The sequence below is a fragment of the Procambarus clarkii genome, chromosome 62 (genome assembly GCF_040958095.1).
Source record: "Procambarus clarkii isolate CNS0578487 chromosome 62, FALCON_Pclarkii_2.0, whole genome shotgun sequence".
NCBI lineage: Eukaryota > Metazoa > Arthropoda > Malacostraca > Decapoda > Cambaridae > Procambarus > Procambarus clarkii.
Window position 1 is genome coordinate 5,356,313 of NC_091211.1, and position 19,005 is coordinate 5,375,317.

The window sequence follows — 19,005 nt, forward strand, 5'->3', positions numbered from 1 at the left end:
GCCCCATCCCCCTGACCCCATGTGAGGCTATATAACCCCCGCCCCATCCCCCTGACCCCATGGGAGGCAATATAACCCCCGCCCCATCCCCCAGACCCCATGGGAGGCTATATAACCTCCGCCCCATCCCCCTGACCCCATGGGAGGCAATATAACCCCCGCCCCATCCCCCTGACCCCATGGGAGCCTATATAACCCCCGCCCCATCCCCCTGACTCCATGGGAGGCAATATAACCCCCGCCCCATCCCCCTGACCCCATGGGAGGCAATATAACCCCCTCCCCATCCCCTTGACCCCATGGGAGGCTATATAACCCCGGCCCCATCCCCCTGACCCCATGGGAGGCAATATAACCCCCGCCCCATCCCCCTGACCCCATGTGAGGCTATATAACCCCCACCCCATGCTCTGACCCCATGTGAGGCTATATAACCCCCACACTATCCCCCTGACCCCATGGGAAGCTATATAACCCCCGCCCCATCCCCCTGACCCCATGGGAGGCAATTTAACCCCCACCCTATCCCCCTGACCCCATGTGAGGCTATATAACCCCCGCCCCATCCCCCTGACCCCATTGGAGGCTATATAACCCCCGCCCCATCCCCCTGACCCCATGTGAGGCTATATAACCCCCGCCCCATCCCCCGGACCCCATGGGAGGCTAACCCCCGCCTCACCATTCTAGCAGCGTCATGTCCACAACGGCTCGCCATAACCCGCGCTACGTGGACCCTGTTGTGCCCAGCAGCGGACCATAAAACAACACCCTCTCGCCGGGCCAGTCAACTCCCAGCTCCCGTCTCGGACGGTTCTCGCCCCGGACTGCGCAGTGTACGTACTCGCCTAGTTGTTATAATTATCTAGTTGTGCTTACGGGGGTGAGCTCTGGCTCGTTGGTCCCGCCTCTCATCCGTTAAGCAACTGGTGTACAGATTTCTGAGCCTACTGGGCTCTATCATATCTACATTTGAATCTGTGTATGGAGTCACCCTCCACCACATCACTGCCTAATGCATTCCTTCTGTTAACATCTCTGACTCAGAATAAATTCTCTCTAATGTCTTTGTGGCTCATTTGAGCACTAAGTTTTCACTTGTGTCCGCTTGTTCGTGTCCCGCTCATGCTAAAGACTTTGTCTTTGTCCACCCTGTCATTTCCCCTGAGAATTTTGTAGGTGGTTATCATGTCTCCCCTTACTCTCCTGTTTTCCAGGGATATGAGGTTCAGCTCCTTTAGCCTTTCCTCGTAGCTCATACCTCTCAGTTCCTGGACTAGTCTGGTGGCATACCTCTGAATCTTCTCTAACTTCGTCTTGTATTCATCTTGTTTTATTCACCTAGATGTGCTTGCGGGGGTTGAGCTCTGCTCTTTCGGCCCGCCTCTCAACTGTCAATCAACTGTTACTATTAATACTACAACTATTTTTTTTCTCCACATCACACACACACACACACACACACACACACACAGGGGCCTCGTAGCCTGGTGGATAGCGTGCAGGACTCGTAATTCTGTGGCGCGGGTTCGATTCCCGCACGAGGCAGAAACAAATGGGCAAAGTTTCTTTCACCCTAAGTGCCCCTGTTACCTAGCAGTAAATAGGTACCTGGGAGTTAGTCAGCTGTCACGGGCTGCTTCCTGGGGTGTGTGTGTGTGTGTGTGTGTGGTGTGGGGAAAAAAAAAAAAAAAAAGTAGTTAGTAAACAGTTGATTGACAGTTGAGAGGCGGGCCGAAAGAGCAAAGCTCAACCCCCGTAAAAACACAACTAGTAAACACACACACACACACACACACACACACACACACACACACACACACACACACACACACACACGCACGCACACACACTTCGGGACCAAAGAGCCAAAGCTCAACCCCCGCAAGCACAATTAGGTGAGTACACGCACGCACGCACACACACACACATATACACACACACACACACACACACACACACACACACGCACACACGCACGTACACACACACACACACACGCACGCACACACACACATATACACACACACACACACACACACACACACACACACACACACACACAAGGGGCCTTGTAGCCTGGTGGATAGCGCGCAGGATTCGTAATTCTGTGGCGCGGGTTCGATTCCCGCACGAGGCAGAAACAAATGGGCAAAGTTTCTTTCACCCTGAATACCCCTGTTACCTAGCAGTAAATAGGTACCTGGGAGTTAGTCAGCTGTCACGGGCTGCTTCCTGGTGTGTGTGTGTGTGTGTGTGTGTGTGTGTGTGTGTGTGTGGTGTGGAAAAAACAAAAAAAAAGTAGTTAGTAAACAGTTGATTGACAGTTGAGAGGCGGGCCGAAAGAGCAAAGCTCAACCCCCGTAAAAACACAACTAGTAAACACAACTAGTAAACACACACACACACACACACACACATACACACCAGAGATAAGAGAGGGAATAACTAACCAGGAACCACTGGAAGAGTTTGAGATTACCAGCGGGGAAGTAAGGAAGTGTTTACTAGAGTTGGATGTGACAAAGGCTATAGGCCCAGATGGAATCTCCCCTTGGATACTAAAGGAAGGAGCAGAAGAACTGTGCCTGCCACTCTCCATAGTGTATAACAAATCACTGGCAACAGGGGAACTGCCAGAAATTTGGAAAGCAGCTAATATAGTCCCGATATACAAGAAAGGGGATAGACAGGAGGCACTGAATTACAGGCCGGTGTCCCTAACCTGCATACCATGCAAGCTGATGGAGAAGATTGTGCGAAGAAAGCTAGTGGAGCATCTGGAGCGAAAGAACTTTGTAAAACAGCATCAACATGGGCTCAGGGATGGCAGGTCCTGCCTCACAGGGTTACTTGAATTCTACCAGGCAACAAAAATAAGGTAAGAAAGAGAAGGGTGGGCAGACTGCCTATTTTTTGGATTGTCAGAAAGCCTTTGATACAGTGCCACACAAGAGGCTAGTGCGAAAATTGGAGATGCAGGCTGGAGTGAGAGGGAAGGTACTCCGGTGGATAGAGGAGTACCTAAGCAACAGGAGACAACGAGTCTGTGTGAGGGGTGAGGTCTCAGATTGGCGAGACGTTACGAGTGGAGTCCCGCAAGGGTCAGTCCTTGGACCTATACTGTTTCTGATATATGTAAATGATCTCCCAGAGGGTATAGAATCGTTTCTCTCAATGTTTGAGGATGATGCAAAAATTATGAGGAGGATTGAAACTGAGGATGATAGTAGGAGGCTACAAGATGACCTAGACAGACTGAGTGAATGGTCCAACAAATGGCTGTTGAAGTTCAACCCGAGTAAATGCAAAGTAATGAAACTAGGCAGTGGAAACAGGAGACCAGACACAGGATACAGAATAGGAGATGAAGTAGTTAATGAAACGGACAGAGAGAAAGATCTAGGAGTTGATATCACACGAAACCTGTCTCCTGAAGCCCTCATAAAAAGAATAGCGTCTGCGGCATATGTGAGGCTGGCTAAAATCAGAGCAGCATTCAGGAACCTGTGTAAGGAATCATTCAGAATCTTGTACACCACATATGTAAGACCAATCCTGGAGTATGCGGCCTCAGCATGGAGACCGTACCTTGTCAAGCACAAGACGAAGCTGGAAAAAGTCCAAAGGTATGCCACTACACTAGTCCCAGAACTGAGAGGCATAAGTTACGAGGAAAGGCTGCGGGAAATGCACCTTACGACACTGGAAGACAGAAAAGTAAGGGGAGACATGATCACAACCTACAAAATCCTCAGGGGAATCGACCGGGTAAACAAGGATAAACTATTCAACACTGGTGGGACGCGAACAAGGGGACTCAGGTGGAAACTGAGTACCCACATGAGCAACAGGGACGTTTGAAGGAACTTTTTTAGTGTCAGAGTAGTTAACGGATGGAATACATTAGGCAGTGATGTGGTGGAGGCTGACTTCATACACAGTTTTAAATGTAAATATGATAGAGCCCAGTAGGCTCAGGAATTTGTATACCAGTTGATTGACAGTTGAGAGGCGAGACCAAAGACCCAAAGCTCAACCCCCACAAGCACAAATAGGTGAGTATAGGTGAGTACACCAGGAAGCAGCCCGCGACAGCTGACTAACTCCCAGGTACCTATTTACTGCAAGGTAACAGGGGCATAGGGTGAAAGAAACTCTGCCCATCGTTTCTCCCCGGCGCCCGGAATCGAACCCGGGACCAAAGGATCCCGTGCCCAGCGTGCTGTTCGCTCGGCCACCGGCTCCCCAAAGTTCCCCTCCCCTTTTGTTTAACTAGGTATGGAATCCAAGCTGGAGCTGCATATTCCAGGATTGGTCTGACATAAGTGGAATACAGGGTCCTGTATGCTACTTATATCATATATATATATATATATATATATATATATATATATATATATATATATATATATATATATATATATATATATATATATATATATATATAAAAACATTTGGCATGGCGATGGGTAATCCCCTCTCCCCTGTTTTGAGCAATCTGTACATGGAATGTTTCGAAATAAATATCCTTCCCAGGATTTTACCCTCAAATTTGCTTTGGTACAGGTACGTTGACGATATTTTGTGCCTGTGGCCGGTTAATCGTGACGAAACTGATTTTCTCAATCAAATCAATTCGCTGGTTCCGTCAATTAAATTCACAATTGAGAACGAAGTGAATGGTGTTCTGCCTTTTTTAGACATCATGATTCATAGAATTGGTAGAAGTTTCAAATTCAATGTGTATAGGAAACCTACCAATGTGTGCTCGTATGTACATTTCTATTCAAATCATCATGTTCAGGTCAAGCGGGCAGTTTTTTCTGGTATGTTTCTCTGAGCACTGAGAGTTTGTAGTCCGGAATTTTTCGATGAAGAAATAGCAAATATATTTGAAATTGGGAAGAAGTTAAAATACCCAAAATCGATCTTGGATCTTGCGTTTGGTCAAGCAAAAAGGACTTTCTACAAACAGACTACTAAGTCGAAACCAGAACTGAAAAATTCGTTGGTATTACCATATTCTGAGGGTCTAGTAAATCTTGCCCCAGCCCTGAAGAACCTTAATATTAATCTAGTGTTCAAAAATGATAATACAGTTAAGTCCATGTTAATTAAAAACTCGCCCTCGTCTGTAGCAGGTTGTGTGTATTCCATCCCTTGTAATGAGTGTGCATGTGTTTACATCGGCCAGACTGGTAAATCTCTTTCCTCGCGTTTAAAACAGCATTCATATGCTATTCGTACAGCCCAGCAATCCAGTGCATTGTATTTACATTCCAGTTTATGTAATCATTCTATCGACTTCACAGGGGCAAAATGTATTGTTAAAAGTAAGGATTTTGTTGAACGAAACGTGATCGAGTCTGCTCTGATCAAACATTGTAACAACAGCCTTAATGTGAGCCCCGGTATGTACAAGTTGGATCCCTATTTAAGCCTCAATATAGCACGTCAAAACAATATAGCAATCATTTAAACACGTATGGCACTTGGAGATATTAAAAGGAGCTGCCTTGTATGGGCCAATAGGCCTTCTGCAGTTACCTTCTTTCTTATAATTCCTTTCCTCCACTTATTTTTGGTGGTCAGGTGATCTGCCCAGGCGGATATAAAGGTCTGATCAGCAAACTTATCTTCATTCTACTTTGCTCTGATGAAGGCGAATTAGCCGAAAACGCGTTAAGCATTTTCTATTTTTCATATGTGGTTATTCTGCATATATATATATATATATATATATATATATATATATATATATATATATATATGATTAAATATTATTAAATATGACCGAAAAAGTAAGATTAATAATTCTAACACGAATTTTCTCAATGTTTCTTATATTTTTCTTCACTGTTGATGGTAACTGAAAAATCAATTCTCCAAAATTCATTTTTATTTCTAGTCTGACGCGACACTTGAGCGCGTTTCGTAAAACTTATTACATTTTCAAAGACTTTAATTTACACACACACAACTAATAACTGAACAGAGCTTAAACATCTTCGATTTTATACCTGCATTTGGGTGAGGTGATATGTTACAACAGTTTTGGATGAGGTGAAAACAAACTTTCAACACAAGACAGAACACGAAACAATGGGTATAATATTTTGTAAGTTAAAGGGAAGAATGGAAGTAACTGCAAAGGGCCTATTGGCCCATATTTCTTGATGCTTCTATATTGGTGCGGAGTCTTGAAGTGGGTAGAATATAGTTGTGCATTAATTGGCTGTTGATTGCTGGTGTCGACTTCTTAATGTGTAGCGCCTCGCAGATATCAAGCCGCCTGCTATCGCTGTATCTATCGATGATTTCCGTGTTTTTAGTTAAGACTTCTCTGGCGATGGTTTGGTTGTGGGAAGAGATTATATGTTCCTTAATGGAGCCCTGTTGCTTATGCATCGTTAATCGCCTGGAAAGAGATGTTGTTGTCTTGTCAATATACTGAATTCTTTGAGGCTTACAGTCCCCAAGTGGGCATTTGAAGGCATAGACGACATTCGTCTCTTTTAAAGCGTTCTGCTTTGTGTCTGGGGAGTTTCTCATGAGTAGGTTGGTTTCTATTAACAATATCTTTCAGGACGCTTTCCTTCGTTTTATGAGCTGTTGAAAAGAAACGCCATGCAACCTCTGAAGAGACAACTAACACAACACCTGTACCCCCTATTAGACTATTTTACAGGAACTTCTTTTCCACAGCTCATAAAACGGAGGAAAGGGTCCTGAAAGATATTGTTAATAGAAACGTTATCCCTACAGACAAAAATCAGAGGATACAACTGACGATTTACTATAAAACCAGAAAAACGGCCAGCCTACTCATGAGAAACTCTCCAGACACAAAGCAGAACGCTTTAAAAGAGACCAACGTCGTCTATGCTTTCAAATGCCCTCTTGGGGACTGTAAGCTCCAAAAAAAAACAGTATATAGGCAAGACAACAACATCTCTTTCTAGGCGTTTAACGATGCATAAGCAACAGGGCTCCATTAAGGAACATATAATCTCTTCCCACAACCAAACCATCGCCAGAGAAATCCTAGTAAACAACACAGAAATCATCGATAGATTCAGCGATAGCAGGCGGCTTGACGTCTGCGAGGCTCTACACATCAAGAAGTCAACACCAGCAATCAACAGCCAATTAATGCACAACTATATTCTACCCACCTCAAGACTCCGCTCCAATATAGAAGCATCAAGAAATATGGATCAATAGGCTTTCTACAAATCACTTCCATTCAATACCCATTGTTTCGTGTTCTGTCTTGTGTTTAGGAATTTAATACCACCTCACCCCATCCACCTCACTCAAATGTAGATATAAACAAATCGAAGATGTGTAAGTTCTATTCAGTTGTGTATGTGTAAGCTAAAGTCTTTGAAAATGTAATAAGTTTTACGAAACGCGCTCAAGTGTCGCGTCAGACTAGAAATAAAAATGAATTTTGGAGAATTGATTTTTGAATTACCACCAACAGTGAAAAGAAACGTACGAAAGATCGAGAAAATTCGTGTTAGAATTATTAATCTTACTTTTTCGGTCATATTTAATAATATATATATATATATATATGTATATATATCCAGATTGTTTCGTCCTGTGGACGAAACAATCGTGTGTTCTGTACTAGTGCAACACTTGTCAGTGTTCGTGTGTTCTGGACTAGTGCAACACTTGCCAGTGTTCGTGTGTTCTGGACTAGTGCAACACTTACCAGTGTTCGTGTGTTCTGGACTAGTGCAACACTTACCAGTGTTCGTGTGTTCTGGACTAGTGCAACACTTACCAGTGTTCGTGTGTTCTGGACTAGTGCAACACTTACCAGTGTTCGTGTGTTCTGGATTAGTGCAACACTTACCAGTGTTCGTGTGTTCTGGACTAGTGCAACACTTACCAGTGCTCGTGTGTTCTGGAGTAGTGCAACACTTACCAGTGCTCGTGTGTTCTGGACATGTGCAACACTTACCAGTGTTCGTGTGTTCTGGACTAGTGCAACACTTACCAGTGTTCGTGTGTTCTGGACTAGTGCAACACTTACCAGTGCTCGTGTGTTCTGGACTAGTGCAACACTTGCCAGTGTTCGTGTGTTCTGGACTAGTGCAACACTTGCCAGTGTTCGTGTGTTCTGGGCTAGTGCAACACTTGCCAGTGTTCGTGTGTTCTGGACTAGTGCAACACTTACCAGTGCTCGTGTGTTCTGGACTAGTGCAACACTTGCCAGTGTTCGTGTGTTCTAGACTAGTACAACACTTGCCAGTGCTCGTGTGTTCTGGGATACGTTGTGTATAGTATTGTTATTTGGAGTCTATGTGACGATAAGATATATTGATTATGTTTTAATATTATTAAAATTGATAATATTAGAACTAGAAAGGAAGTGGAAGGGGGTTCTAATAATTTCTCTGAATACTTTCGCTGGCAACAAATGCTTGACCATGGAGGATAGCTTTACTAGGAAAATGATTCTGAGTGAATTAAAATAGATCTAAATAAATGGATGATTGAAAGCAGTCCCATTAGCCACGTTCCTTGGAGTATGGAGAGGGATAAGTGGGATAACATCCAGATGAACGCCTCTATAATATCAACTCCACTTCCCAGAATAGCAACATTACAGAGAGAACACATGACCATATTCCCATAGTAGACATTACTGCAGTAACCACGCCAGTCAGGAAGAGAGGTGACCTGGTCAGGAGGTCAAGAAGAACAAGAGGACTGGACCCAGGATGGCAGCATCTTTAGACGTTGCGATGTAAGTCTCGTCCTAATCACACACTCAGACCTTGATAAAGCACTCAGGAGAGTGCGAAAGACTTGGTGTAAATTCACTGACTTGGTTTAAATTATTATAAATTTATAAACTTACTAATGGGTTGGGAGGAATAGTTGAGACTTTTTATGTATGGAAAATGACGAATAACATAACTTCCTATAACATACAGTGTTGCATGTTTCAGTTATATAATGAAATATTACGATATATGGTAGTTGTCACGTAAATCCCCTGCCTAGCCGTGGAACTGTCTCTTCCACTCACCTTCTATGTTATCACACTGGACGTAAACCTCTGCGACAGCCAAGATGAGACATTTGACCTGCCACATGCTCCACCACCCAGTGCCGGGTACGGCTCGCCAGCAGGCAGAGTGCCTCCGCTAACTATCAGTTAGCCACCTCTACCAAGCAGTTTGCCGCCTCTAACTAGCAGTTATACAGCCTCTACCCAGGTGCTGTGTAGCCATTAACTAGCAGTTATACAGCCTCTACCCAGGTGCTGTGTAGCCATTAACTAGCAGTTATACAGCCTCTACCCAGGTGCTGTGTAGCCATTAACTAGCAGTTATACAGCCTCTACCCAGGTGCTGTGTAGCCATTAACTAGCAGTTATACAGCCTCTACCCAGGTGCTGTGTAGCCATTAACTAGCAGTTATACAGCCTCTACCCAGGTGCTGTGTAGCCATTTACTAGCAGTTATACAGCCTCTACCCAGGTGCTGTGTAGCCATTAACTAGCAGTTATACAGCCTCTACCCAGGTGCTGTGTAGCCATTAACTAGCAGTTATACAGCCTCTACCCAGGTGCTGTGTAGCCATTAACTAGCAGTTATACAGCCTCTACCCAGGTGCTGTGTAGCCATTAACTAGCAGTTACTGCCAGCCGCTTGTTACTGCTCACGGTGACACAAGACATGACGTCATCACCCGCAGGGGTATAAAAAGAAGCCCAGCAACCCATGGAAGGCACCATAGCCCGTGCTACTTGGAACTTTGTTCCAGGTAGCGAATCTTTAACAACAACAACAACAACAACCATGGAAGTCAGAGGTCACGACCTCTCAGTAGGGTGCAGTCGCACCTCCACAGATCTCCAGTATCAGCTCTTGATACTGGTGATGGCTCGAAAGGGCCACCACTCACGGGCTATTCATGCCCGTGCCACCTTTTGGGTGGCTTAATCTTCATCATCATCATCGACTTATTGTGTTTGTTCTGTTATACTAGCCAAGAGTTTGCAGGAACCATTTATTATCATTATAGTAAAGTTTATTATTTGTTCATCTGTTTCTTGTTTCACCCCGCCACTTACTCACTGCAAAGGTCACATCAGCATTGTTTTTTATGTGAGTGAGCCAGCCTAGCCCAGTATTGCTGCACTACTCCGTCACGTCACGGAGAATGGGTGTCTGTCCTAGGAGCTGGTCTCGGGAGCTGTTCCTAGCAACCTTTACTTAATGGTTTGTTTAGTTGTTATTGGCTTTTATACTTTGCATTTTTCAGAATTCATTTTGAGATTTACGTACTGGTGACTGAACACATCTACTTTACAGGTGTAGCAATTGGTGATCTGTTTATGAGGTTGACTTTGACTACGTGATGTTTTATGCGCAATTTCAGGCTCGTAATTGTTAGTCTTCTAAGCTATTGCTATATCTTAATTACCTACATTAATTCTGTCACAACAGAGGTGACTCATTCAGACTGATCACCCTCTTGGGCACTTATCTGGTACTTTGATTTGTCTGCGAACTATTATGTTCCACTTTGTATTAAGAACTTGGGAAAACTAAAGATCCTTTCGCATCCAGAACTGTTATACATTTGGGACGTGTATAGCCGTTCTCGTCACAGTGGTGACACTCCCTGCTCCCCTAAGCCTTCGTTCAAAGTTCTTGACTAACTGCTCAGGTGGGGAGTTTACTATTCTTTTACAGAGCACAAGGAACGGTAACTCTGCTGTTAATTATCTAGATTCTAGTAGGACAACTCTTGCCCTTATCCTCACTAGAGTACAGGGTACAGACATCCCTTCACCCTCCTCATATTTTACTCCCCTGAAACATTCATTTATATTGTTTCTCCAAGTCTTTATTAAAGTCAAAGACTTAGTTTTATTTCAGGTTATCATATATAGTACAGTAATTTATCTTGTAAAATTATTGTTGCCTTAGCGGATAGTTACTTACGTACAGTGTTGCCGGGTATATAACAACCATTCTCGTGCATATTGCCACATCACCTACAAGACAGTCTATTAATCGACACTTATTTGCTCGCCTAAAGGGTACTCGCATTTTCTTCCATTATAGTTTGTCTTTATACAATCTTAAATATGTTTCGATTAGCCACATTTCATACCAACCCGGAGGATGAGCTTCATACTGTAACTCGTGCTAATAGAGCCGAATTAATAACATTAACTACAGAGTATCATCTCTCTTCTCCACATGGGGCCACCAAAGCTGAGCTTCATAACCTGATTCTAGACCATCTCGCTGACAATGATCTTATTACCCCGGAGCAGCAGGACCAACATGGAGTTGCTGATAAACCCACACTCACACACATGAAATTGAAGATCGAGTTGGCCCAACTAGACGCTGATGCCCACGAACACAAACGGGAAATGAGAAGACAAGACGCTGCATTAGTCCGTGAACGTAAACAACGCCAGCTCTACGAGCAAATAGCTGAATTTGAACGTGCACGTGAAAAATAGCGACTCCAGATCCAAGAACAAGAAGCTGAACTACAACATCAACGCCAGCACCAAGAAGCTGAACTGCAACATCAACGCCAGCACCAAGAAGCTGAACTACAACGTCAACGCCAGCACCAAGAAGCTGAACTACAACGTCAACGCCAGCACCAAGAAGCTGAACTACAACGTCAACGCCAGCACCAAGAAGCTGAACTACAACGTCAACGCCAGCACCAAGAAGCTGAACTACAACGTCAACGCCAGCACCAAGAAGCTGAACTACAACGTCAACGCCAGCACCAAGAAGCTGAACTACAACGTCAACGCCAAGAACAAGAAGCTGACTTGCAACGTCGACGAGAAGTAGAAGGACTGATTGATACCTGGTTGATGGGGTTCTGGGAGTTCTTCTACTCCCCAAGCCCGGCCCGAAGCCAGGCTTGACTTGTGAGAGTTTGGTCCACTAGGCTGTTGCTTGGAGCGGCCCGCAGGCCCACATACCCACCACAGCCCGGTTGGTCCGGCACTCCTTGGAGGAAACAATCTAGTTTCCTCTTGAAAATGTCCACGGTTGTTCCAGCAATATTTCTAATGCTCGCTGGGAGGATGTTGAACAACCGTGGACCTCTGATGTTTATACAGTGTTCTCTGATTGTGCCCATGACACCTCTGCTCTTCACTGGTTCTATTCTACAGTTTCTTCCATGTCGATCACTCAAGAACGTTGTTATTTTACTGTGTAGATTTGGTACTTGACCCTCCAGTATCTTCCACTTGTATATTATTTCATATCTCTCTCGTCTTCTTTCTAATGATTACATTTAGAGGACTTTGAGACGATCCCAATAATTAAGGTACTTTATTGCGTCTATGTTCTCTGTATTCCCTCTATTTCAGCAATCTCTCCTGCTCTGAAGAGGGAAGTGAGTACTGAGCAGTACTCGAAACGGGACAAAACAAGTGACTTGAAAAGTACAACCATTGTGATAGGATCTCTGGCTTTGAAAGTTCTCGTAAGCCATCCTATCATTTTTCTGGCTGTCGCAATATTTGCTTGGTTATGCTCCTTAAACGTTAGGTCATCAGACATTATTATTCCCAAATGCTTTACATGCTGTTTTCCTACTATGGGCACATTTGATTGTGTTTTGTACCTTGTATTATGCATAAGGTCCTCATTTTTACCGTACCTGAGAACCTGGAATTTATCACTGTTAAACATTATGTTATTTTCTGTTGCCCAGTCGAAAATTTTATTAATATCTGCTTGAAGTTTTTCAATGTCTTCAGCCGAGGTAATTTTCATACTGATTGTATTAAAGGATTGTATGTATGTAGTCGATTTTCATACGACTACAGAGCCTAGTTCAAGAGCTTCAACTCAAGAGATAACAAGAAGATGATGAAGTTGCTATCACACTTCGTTTAGAACAAGGAAAATCAGACTAGAGCAGCGGTGTCAGGAGTTGGAACTTGAAAGTACCCACATATCTCAGTGCCAGGTAACAGGAGCTAACTTACCAGTACGTTTTAGCCCCACGCAGCCTCCACTGGTCTGAGGCTGCCTCCACTGGTCTGAGGCAGCCTCCACTGGTCTGAGGCAGCCTCTACTGGTCTGACGCAGCCTCCACTGCTCTAATGTTACCTCCACTGGTCTGAGGCAGCCTCCACTGGTCTGAGGCAGCCTCCACTGGTCTGAGGCAGCCTTCACTGGTCTGAGGCAGCCTCCACTGGTCTGAGGCAGCCTCCACTGATCACATCAGTGAGGCAGCTTCACTGGTCTGGTAGGTTCAAAATGATGCTGCCTTTTGTAGAGACTGGGGGTGGATTCATTTTTTGTGTCTTTTGAGGCCTTGGCCACGAAAGACAGTTAGCCCCCTTCTCCCCACCTTCCCCTCTCTCATCCCCATATTCCTACCCTCCTCCTCCCTCTTACTTCCAACTTCAAACAGCTAATTTCCATTTCCATGCAAAGTAAATGATGATAGTGTATTGGTAAATTGCGCGAGTAACTGCAACACTCTATGCCCAACGCCCGCCCGGTTTCATCCCATATACAGTTCAGACTTCATGAAAATCGCTTTGATATACTGGATTATAGGCTATAGTTGTTAAAGCATTCAACTTAGGCCTACCCTAACCAACCTATGTCCCTCCCGCACCCCACACCAGTTTCCTACAAAATTGGGTGAGTCTACCCCCAAGTATCTGGCCTCCAACTTTGTACAGACAAAAATAAGACATTCTCTTAAAGTATTGATAACACTGACCATTGTCAACAGGAGCTCGTGGAGATGGCCGCGAAGAATGTTTGTCGCGGGAGCTCGGTGATGGAGGCGGCCAGAGACATCGCCGGCCAGCCTGTGAGTTCTTTCTTGTACTGAATATTTGTTTTCCGTTAACAAGTCCGTTCCAACTTTCCACTTCACTCAAACTAAACAACTGTTCTAAACATGCACTCAACACTTAAACACTTCCTCGTCTAGCTCTGGCAGCTGTTGAGGCTCAGTAGTGAACACTCCATGGAAGCTGACATTGAGCTCCTCACAACTATATATTTCCCCTCAAATTTAATTAATTAAAATCCATTCCAATCATTTAAAACACTCAGATTGAACAATTACTAGCCGACGGATTCAAACCATCCACTGCGCAAGTACTTCCATAATACTCTGTGACTCATTTTTAGTTACAGCCACAGAAATGGCTGTAATTAAGTTATTTCACTTGGGAACAATTCGCAACTTATTGGGTACAATTGCTTAACACTTCTAGATCACTTAAGAACATAAGAATAAAGGTAACTGTAGGAGGCCAGTTGGTCCATACGAGGCAGCTCCTATTTATAACCACCCAATCCCATCATATACATGTCCAACCCACGCTTGAAACAATCAAAGAACTCCACCTCCACCATGTTATGTGGTAATTGGATCCACAAATCAACAACCCTATTACCGAACCAGTATTAACCTAGATCTTTTCTAAATCTAAATGTATCCAGTTTATACCCATTGTTTCGTGTCCTGTCATGTATTGATACTTTTAATACCCTATGAATATCCCCTTGTTGACCAGACCACACACTAGAAGTTGAAGGGACGACGACGTTTCGGTCCGTCCTGGACCATTCTCAAGTCGATTGTCTTGACAATCTAGTGTGGTCTGGTCAACATACTTCAGCCACGTTATTGTGACTCATCGCCTGAATATCCCCTTTTTAGGCCCATTCATCCACTTGTACACCTCTATAATATCACCCCGAATTCTTCGCCTTTTTAGAGAATGTAATTTAAGCTTTGTCAATCTTTCTTAGAACATAAGAATATAAGATCAGAGGTAACTGCAGAAGGCCTATTGACCCATACGAGGCAGCTCCTATTTATAACCACCCAATCCCATCATATACATGTCCAACCCACGCTTGAAACAATCAAGGGACGCCGCCTCCACCACATTATGTGTAATTGGTTCCATAAATCAATTTCTCTCATATGATCATATAATTTCTTTATATGATCGTATGACAGGTTTCTAATTTAGGGGATTAACTTTGTTATCCTACGCTGGACACGTTCAAGTGAATTTATATCCATTCCATACTACGGCGACCAAAACTGAACTGCATAATCTAAACGAGGCCTAACCAGAGCAAGATATAGCTGAAGAACAACACCAGGTGTCTAATTAGTAACGCTTCGATTAATAAATCCCAGTGTCCTATTTGCCTTATTACGAAATTTTATCCATTGATTTTATGGTTTTAAATTCTTAATAATCATAACTCCCAGATCCCTTTCGCAATCTGACTTCGCAATCTCAACACCATGTAGCTCGTATCTTGTAACTCTATCATCATTACCTAGCCCCAAAACATTACATTTGTCAGCATTAAACTGCTTCTGCCAATCTTTTGACCATTTCAAAACCCTATTTAGATCCTCTTGAAGTGATAGTGAGCATTTTTCCGTGTTTATTTCCCTCCCGATTATTGTATCATAGGCAAATTTGCATATATTACTGTTCAAACCTGAATCTAAATCATTAATATATATTATAAATAACAGGTCCCTATATACAGCCTTGAGGCACTGCATTTACAACATTTTCTCACACTGACTTAACCCCATTTATACTAACTCTTTGCTTCCTTTGGTATAGCCATGCCCTAATCCAGCTTAATATAGCACCCCCAATACCACGAGCCTCTATCATTTTAATCAGCCTTTCATGTGGCACTGTATCAAAAGCTTTGCTAAAGTCAAGGTACACAACATCACAAACCTTACCACTATCAACTGCCTCAACTATGCTGGAATGAAATGATAGCAAATCTGTTGAACATGAACGGCCATTTGTAAAACCATGTTGCGACTCGTTTATTAATTTATGTTTTTTTCAAGATGAGGACGAATGGTATTTGCAATTATCGATTCAAGTAACTTTCCTACAATAGATGTTAGGCTAATTGGCTGATAGTTTAATGCAAGTGATCTATCTCCTTTCTTAAAAATTGGTACCACATTAGCAACCTTCTATGACTCTGGCACTCTGCCTGACTGTATTGATTTATTAAATATGGTAGAGTGGCTCGCAAAGCTCCTCTTTGCATTTCTTAAGCACCCTGGCAAACACTTTGTCTGGGGATTTGTTTGATTTGAGTTTCACTATTTGTTTAATGTAACGTCATCACTGGAAACTGCTAAACAAGTCAACCTGTCCTCTTCTCCACCCACATAGACCTGTTTGACTGAAGGAATATTGTTAAGTTCTTCTTTAATGAATACAGAGATCAAATATTATTAAAAATTCTACTCATCTCTTTGTCATTATTAGTTATCTGACCTGTCTCAGTTTTTAATGGACCTATCCTTTCCCTAATCTTTGTTCAATATAACTGAAAAAATCCTTTAGGATTTGCCTTTGCTTGCCCTGCTATGCGAACGTCATAGTTTATTTTTGCCCTCCTTATCTCTTTTTTGTTTTTTATCTCCTCCCCAGTTGGACGAATCCTTGTTTTAAATTGACTTCCCCACTCTTAATCCTTTTGTACCAAGCTCTGTTTCTAGCTATAAGGTTCTTCAGATCCTTTGTTATCCATTTCGGGTCATTAGTATTCAATCTATTCACTTTGTATGGTATACTACATTTCTGAGCTTTGCTTAGAATATTTTTAAATAAGTTATATTTTGGGTCAACATCGAAATCCCTTTTTACATCACCCATCGCTGGGTTCACGTCTCGCTCCAAGACCGGCCCACCCTCCAAGCCCAGGACTTTCCAATCTGTTTCAATCAAAAAATGTTTTAGGCCATTAAAATCAGCTTTTCGAAAATCTGACACTCTAACAGAATGTTCTCCTACAGGTCTATTCCATTTTATGCTAAATCTGATTTCTTTGTGATCACTGTTCCCTAGCTCACTCTCTATTTCGATGTCATTAATTTGTGCTTCTCTGTTTGTTAACACTAAGTCTAAAATATTATTTTCATGTGTTGGTTCCTTAATCTGTTGCTTAAGAAAGCAATCGTCAATTAATTCTAGAAAATCTTCTGCTTCATTATTCCCTTTTCTGTTAATCCTATTTATTCCACTAAAATTATAGTCACCCATGACACAAATACTGTTTGAAATAGAAGCTCTAGATATTTTATCCCATAGATGCTTTGCTTCCATTCTGTCTAAGTTTGATGGCCTGTGTATTACTCCTATTATAAGATTTCTAGCTTTTTCGTTTAATTCTAACCAAATAGATTCTGTGTGGCTAAGTTTTGATTCCCACTTTGAGACGACATTTCAAATTTTCACTAAGATATATGGCAACTCCCCTCCTTGTCTAATATATCTATCAAGTGACATAGTTTAAATCCGTTTATTTGATATTCAGCTAATAGTTCTCTATTTTCTACATTCATCCCCGTTTCGGTAAGTGCAATAATATCTATTGTTTTTGTGCAGACAAGAGCATTTAATTCGTTTATTTTGTTTCTTAGACTTCTACTGTTAGTGTAATCTACCCTAAGTGTATTGTTATTTTGAGGCCCTACTCTTTCCCTTATCATTTTGCCAAGCTGTTTTACCCACAAACACATACTTTTATTATTTTCTTTTTCCATATCAATTCCCATACCACTATCTACTAACAGTTTAAACCCTAACCCCATCAACCAAAGGTTCCAACGAGCTCGCAACAGCAACAACCCCAGCCCTAGATAAATGCACCACATCACGAGCATACATGTCATTTGTTCCATAGAAGTTATCAATGAATGATATTGCATTTGATTTACAATATTTGTTCAGCCGGCAATTGACACCAAGTGCCCTCGACAACCATTCATTTCCAACTCCCTTTCTTGGAAGAATGCAACATATGATCGGGATTCCTCCCTTGCTCCTAACTAATTCTATGGCTGTTTTAAACCTTTGTATCAGTGCCTCACTCCTAACTCGACCAACATCAGTTCCACCAGCACTGATACAAATAATATACAGTTTGTTCCCATTTCCAGCCATAATATCATGCATGCTGTTAACAATATCACCAATTCCAGCTCTCAGATAGCAAACCCTTAACCTGTTCCCCCTATCTCTGGCACAAAAAGTTCCTTCCAAATACCTCACCTGGGAATCTCCCACGACCAAAATTCTCGTAGGTACTTCCTTAACTTTCTGAGCACCTTGAGGGACCTGCGCTCCCTTCGTTGCCTTCCCTTTCAAGCACACTGCAGGCTCCCTACAGCACTCGTCTTCCAACAAGGCGAATGAGTTGGAAGTTTTGAGGACATCGGTAGGCTGCCTTGCCAGTCTTCTTAAGACAGATGACCTTTGCGACATTCCAAGGCGAGGATTTTTTAATACTGGTTTTCTCCTTTATTTCTTCTAGAAGTTGTTTCAGCTGTCGTAGCTCCTCCCGTAGGGAATCCAACTCTGTCCTCAGAGCACCACATAGATTCATCAGTTTTTTCACTACAACTTCCATTATTACTTTGATAGCACAATCGGAGTTCCAGGTAACACATCTTCTCACTGTGAATATCTGCACATCACTGATAATTGGGTGATGGATTGTTACGGATACATTAGATACAACCTGATGCAGTGTTTCACTCTGCGGGTGACCTCGTGGTACAAATATCTCTCTATATCTTGAAACCGTAATTATTCTTCAAGAATAACGCATCTTGGATTCTGACAGCAACCCACGGTAGAGGGAATCCAAACGGATTAACGAGGGGATGTTTAGCGTCGCGTTAACGGAGGTCTATACTATTGGCCAATCTTTCACGTCCAGCAGGGACATAGGGACACCTTAAGAATGCTTGCGAGGTGCGGGCCGGCCTAGCTGCTGGGGCCCAAACACTGTTTCCTTGTCTCTTCCAGAGGACCACTCAGAGGGTTGGCACATGGTGCTGCTACGTATCACAAGTCTCTCTTGTGGTGGCGTGATGCCTCTGACGTCGTCGCATGTAGAATGCCTGTGTTTAAACATGTGGTCGAGGGGACTAACC

At 43.0% G+C, this 19,005-nt stretch overlaps 1 protein-coding gene across 1 annotated transcript in view; it reads left to right on the forward strand.

Annotated features, from left to right (window-relative positions):
* The first annotated feature begins 710 nt into the window (after nucleotides 1–710).
* The window catches only part of LOC123766598 (antizyme inhibitor 2), a 286,143-nt gene continuing 267,848 nt past the window's right edge, over nucleotides 711–19,005 (forward strand). Inside the window, exons 1-2 of the mRNA XM_069308159.1 lie at nucleotides 711–836; nucleotides 13,777–13,857. Of these exons, the coding sequence (XP_069164260.1) occupies nucleotides 13,789–13,857 (69 nt within the window). The 5' untranslated portion in view covers nucleotides 711–836; nucleotides 13,777–13,788. The remainder of the gene's footprint in view (nucleotides 837–13,776; nucleotides 13,858–19,005) is intronic.